The 6,000-nt window shown below is 35.6% G+C and overlaps 1 protein-coding gene across 2 annotated transcripts in view; it reads left to right on the top strand.

The window, feature by feature from the left end:
* Positions 1 to 248: 248 nt before the first annotated feature.
* The window catches only part of LOC134527116 (uncharacterized), a 65,219-nt gene continuing 59,467 nt past the window's right edge, over positions 249 to 6,000 (top strand). Inside the window, exon 1 of one of the 2 annotated variants that reach the window (XM_063359477.1) lies at positions 249 to 394. In XM_063359477.1, coding sequence (XP_063215547.1) covers positions 338 to 394 — 57 coding nt within the window. In that variant the 5' untranslated portion in view covers positions 249 to 337. The remainder of the gene's footprint in view (positions 395 to 6,000) is intronic. The other variant, XM_063359476.1, reaches the window with a different exon arrangement.

Raw genomic sequence — 6,000 nt, 5'->3', positions numbered from 1 at the left:
TGATTAATGTTAGTAAGTCAATTTCATAAATATGTAATTTAAAACTGTTTCCACGATGCAAACACTACACTTGAGCGAATGTTTTGGGCGTCTAACCAACATGGTGTCTAACCGACCCGGTCACCATGTAGTCACGCAGGCGTGGCAGACCGCGCATCGGAGCCCGGTCCATCGGGAACGAGAGGCAGACGACACCTCGGAGGAGGTCCCGCTGTTATCAGCGCCGCCTCGAGGCCGAGAGCCGCGATAAGTGGCACGGCGCGGTGCGAAGAGGCAGTCCGTGATTGGCGGCCCGGCCGAGAGCGGCGCCACAGTCACTCACTCCTCGGCCGGCCCAATGGCCGCCGCGCCCGTTTTCGGCACCGTCGCCACCGTCGCCGCCGTGCTCGGCCTCGTGAGTAGCCACGTCCTCAGTCTCGCTGCCATTCAGTGGCCGTTTGCTTCGGCGGGGCCCTGGCATTTTGGAAAGATGTCGAAATGGGGGAGCCTGAGGGATTTAGAATCGCTTCCAGAGGAAAATAAATTCGAAAAATTTGCTCTTCAACATTTTAAGACAGCCTGGAACTTAATTTAGGAAAAAAAACGTTATTCTTATAAAAATTTGAATTAATTACTTTCACATTATTTAATGAACTAGCTGACGTACCCTTGCTTCGCTACAAAATTCTGCATTCATAAAAACAACTCTCGCTTTTCATTATAAAGATGAGCAGACCGAAACAGGGACAAATTATTTTATTATATACCTAATAGAAGAGAGGAGGTATTAAAATGCCAATTAATTTATTATGAACTTAAATATAAACTGAAATTTTAACCGTATCACGCTATTCCATTAAAGAAAGGAATAAAATATTAATATGAAATATGCTACGAATCAATTGTCACAATTTTAACAAGCACGGTGACAAAAATATGCTAAGAATTTTGTATGTAATAGAGAGGGTTTGTATAGATGAAGGGCACCATAATATTCTTTATAAGTGCTGCTCTATGACGTACATTAAACCTATGTACTCATATCATTATTACAGTTTGTGTGTATATATACAGTAATCAATCAGGAAATAAGTGTGATAAGTGTGATTTCGTGACAAGCCATTATAATAATACATGAAAACGTTTTCTCGTTAAGAATATGTCCTTATTGAAAAAATGATCTTAAACACTACTTATATGACAGATTTCATTCATCGGTTTAGTTAACAAATTATAAAATCAGAAATTTCTATATTTTTGGTCTTTAGGCCTATCCGATTTAAACAATTTCAGAGCTAATATTTAAAAAAATAAACACTTTAGTAGGACACTTGATCTTAAGTTAAACCTATTCATATATATTTAGCTTTTTAAAGTCCTTTTGAATTCATTAAGAATAAGAAATGTTTTAGTATATCTCCTATCAAGCAAATAAAAACAATTAATCTAAATCAAACGAAATGTATTTTAACTGTGTATGATAATAGTATATATTGGTATCACCGGGTACTGGAGCTGAGCAGAAGAGCGAGGAACCGATCACCATCTTGGATTCTGACGTCACGGTAGCCATCTTGGATGACCCTGACATTGACCTTAGAAAAAGTAAAAACTTTTTTTTCTCTATTTAGAGGAAAAAATGCCCGTTTTGAGGTAAAATTGTCCATTTTAGTCCTCAAAAAATGCCAAAAGGTTGAAAAGCCAGCAAAACTGCTTAATGTCCGCATATTGTAGGCCTACAAGCTGTATAAGCCGTTGAGGTCATGACCTTGACAATTAGAATGCCATGGCTGCCATTTTGAATTATTACGTAGCAGTTGCAATTTTCGTTACGGAAGCCATTTGGAAAATCCGTAAATATCAAGCTATAAATTCGGGAAAATTTTTTTAAATTAATAAAAATAGATTTTAAAGAATTAATAAAAACATTTTACCATCTTGGTAATAACGCCACGGATACCATCTTGCATATTCTTAATAATTAACCTAGAAATTCGGGGGGGGGGGGGGGAATTATATTTTATAAAAAAACTTTATTAATCAAATTTTAGTCAAATTTTAATAAACAAATTCACTTACGTCATAGAGATTTGATTCCTCGGTCGAACCTGGCGAAAGAAAAAATAAAAATGGCTATGGAACCTTTCTCCATGGAAGCAACTGACAGGCTGACCTCTGACCACAAATACCAATGTACATATTGCGTAAGTCTGTATGACTTCACGTCTGACATCTTGTTTTCATCTGCTGGAAACCATCATCTTGGATCCGACAGATTGTTTTCGTCTGCTAGAGTGTGCTACCACCATATAAGTTTAATTTTGCCTTGCAATACTGCAGTAATTATTTATTTCCAGAGTGTCCACTATCTTGTCGACCATCTTGGCCGCCATCTTGGAAATCTGTATTTATTAAGCTAGAAATTCAGGAAAAATTACATAATTAATAAAATATTACTTGTTAAAATAATGATTGATTTGAAATATTATAGTCCTTGGTTTGATCTATTATCAATACAAAGAAGATAATTTAATTAAAATTACTAAAATAACATAAGAATATTACAAGGAATTATTTATTACTTTATTTCTACTCTACTACAGAAACATTTGTGAAAGTTAGCAATCTAATAAACATTTAGTTCTGCATTGGCTTGAACTAACTGTTTCTCAGCTCTAAATGGTTTACCGAAGACAGAGAGAGACCAGTCAGATCCTTTTCCTACATAGTCTTTTTCTTCTTGACAGAGTTTCTCTATAGGCTACCTGCTGTGTTTAACAGACTGCTTAGCATCTTCGAAATTGTAAATGAGTGCATTCACTGTCTTTAAAGCCCATTTCCTCACTTAGTCCTTGAACGGAAATGGTTTGCTATATACACAGGCCAGCCGTAAGTTATATTTTAAAGATCCGTACGTTGATACTTCATCTGTAAGCTGATTGATTATGTTCTACTTGATATCATCAAGTAATGTACACATGTATGTTTACTCACTAAATGAATTTAGATAATGGTGGTCTTTCAACATTCCACGAAATACAGATTAAGCCAAGTGGAATACGCTATCATATACCCGTAAAGCACCAAGCACAGTCTTAGGCTTAGATTCATGTCCAGGCGTCATCGCAATCGGTTTCTGAACATCTGTTTTCATACTTGTACGCATACAAGTCTGGAACCTAAACCTAGGAGTCGAAATGTTTGCAGGTAGTTCCACAGCAGTTGAACGGACTTCACCTTTACAGTTTTTCGCATGTCGTCTCAAACTGTCAATAGGCATAAACCAAACATGGCACTCATCTCAGTGAAACTTCATACGAGAAGTATTCTTCGTGCATCATGGAAAAATGCTATCGACATATCACAGTAGCTGCAAAGATGCCATTTTTGATCGAACCAGATGCTAATGTAGGACTCTTAAGCGAATCAATCAATTGCTGTTCTAGCGCAGCAGGACCTTTACATATCTTCAAGTGTCTTTTCAACGTATAATTTATTATAAACTGCTTGCGACCATTTTTACAGCTTATCGTTTTGCAAGGCATATTCTTAGCACATTGTCTCTTCTCGTGTCGTCGAGCATAACTGTTGTTCGAGAATATCTTGTCACAGTACTGATATTGATGCTCGTTAGTTGTTGCCGATCCACCAGCCATTGAAGTATCCATCGAGGCGAAACTTCGTTTATTGTGGTTTCCTCTGCAGCCAGCAGTGAAGTCATTAAAGTCTCTTCTGCTGGAAGAACCACGCCTGTTGAAGTCTTCTTTAATGTTGTCGGTGGTGATACACATTACATCGGGATCTGCGTGGCAGCTAAGACGATTGACAAGATGGTGGATTACATTACTCTCTAGTGATTAGTACTGTAGCAGGTAAAAATTAAACTAATATAACTGCAGCACAATCTACAATATGACATACGTACTTTGTGACACCAATGCTCTTTGTATCAATTACTGAAAACAAGATGGCAGCAGCGCCCTCTTGCTGACCATGTGTGTTCAATTAGCGCTCCTGGTAGCAGGTATTAAAAAAAATGGTACTATGACCTCTATCAATCAGGTGATGATTATATTCCTTCTAATTTAAAAAAAATTACAAGTCCGAATATGTGTGATAATTTTATATACCTTATTTAATTCCCGGTCTGGTAAATGTCTCGAAGGGTGTGCGGTTAAAGGCGCATGTTTTCCAATCCAGATGTCCGATCTATTCAAGTTAGAAATTATTACTGTTAGTATACACTTATAATCTACATTTAGAAATGATCAACCCAGTGCCGACCTCCGTTGCGTAACCGGGTGCGCACTGGCTTACTGTGCGAGGGGTTCTGGGTTCGAGTCCCGGGATTAGGCATAGATGTAAATTTGTGAATGTCTAAATTTGTCACCGATTGGTCAAAGTCAATACAAATGTCACACTAAACACTTCAACTATAAGAAATAAGAAGTAAATAATTGGGGGGGGGGGTTTGACTGGTTGGTGATGTTGGATGGTGATTTATTTTATAAATTAATTAAAAATAAAAACAAAAGTAGCCGGGCAGTCAAAGCCCTGAGTCGGTAATATGATGGTCGTTGGTTCAAATCCGCCCACCACCAAACATGGCCGAATCCTTTTTATTGACAAGCCACCACAAAATCGTAGTCCCATAGGAGTAACACTAACCCAGAATTCTCCAACTCTGACAACTTGCGCCTCAAACAGACAATTATAAAAAATAATAAAAATATTACAAAATACTGATAAAAAAGTTTCAAACTTACACACTAGCTCATGTTACAAAATATAAATCTTTCAGTGCCTGCCGGTGCTATAGACAACCTAGGTAAACAAAAGTGCATGGTAAAAATAAAATAAAATACTACAGATAAAATAAATTTAATTAAAATCGCTTCTCCAAATATATTTATAAAAATAAGGGAAATAAAAATACGTTAATATTAACAGAACTGCATGAAATAGCAAAAAAAAAATATGCCAGAGACAGTATGATGCCACAGAACCATGATGTCATTCCGCTTAAATACGTTACAAACTGTATAAATAAATATTAAGCATTAGGTATTATCACACTTGTAACTAATATCTACCAATATATGATTAGCTGTCCATTTTTTTATTTAGTTGGCCCAAATTTGTAATTTCAACTACGAGATATTTTTTTTTCCCTCTATAAATTTATATTTGGTATATAAGTATATTTTTATTAAATATTTTTAGCAAAAAGAATAGTATTTCAGCAATAATAAAACACAAAAGTAACAATTTAATTAATATCCATTACATTTTGAATAATCCTATGAACACTTTAGCTAATAATAATGTTTTTACAGGTATGTCAATATTGCATTCATTTGAGATTAACATAGTAACTAATATCACCTGCAGTGTTGGTGTGTAATTTTTGGTTAGCCTTTTAATGTATGACATAAACTTTTTTTTGCATACCAAAAATATACATATTTATTTATATATTTAGTCAATGGTGTGGGACCGAAAAAGAAATGGAACGGTAACCAAGAAGTTGTTGCGTCTAAAGGTAAGTACAGACCGGCCAACAAAATGTTGGCAACACGTTGACGGAGTTGGCAATATGTTTGTTAGACACAGCAACTTGCATCTGAATAAATTTTTTCAACAGTGTTGTGAATCTAAAACACAACCAGTTGCGTGTCCAAACCAATATTAGTTTTGAAATAAAATGGAAGAAAGGACTGCTGACTATGCCCAAAAACGAAAAAGAAGATGGTGGCAGAGACATTTGCTAAAAAATGGTACAAGGTATAGAAATTACTTTATGTGAGATCTACTATTTAACTTTGAACTTTAATCAAACATTAACTCGTGTTGAAAAATTGTTACGCATACATGATATGTTTGGAAAAGTACTTAAATAATATCTTCAGAGGGTTTTTTTTTTGGGGTTCATAATCGTAATATAATTTTTGTAAGAAAAATAATTAATTTTATGGGTTAAAATTATCATACAAATTACATACGTATGTTAAATTGAGTTTT

This window comes from Bacillus rossius, chromosome 1 (assembly GCF_032445375.1).
Source record: "Bacillus rossius redtenbacheri isolate Brsri chromosome 1, Brsri_v3, whole genome shotgun sequence".
NCBI lineage: Eukaryota > Metazoa > Arthropoda > Insecta > Phasmatodea > Bacillidae > Bacillus > Bacillus rossius.
Note: the sequence above shows the minus strand (reverse complement) of the source record. Positions and strands in the feature narration are given on the sequence as shown.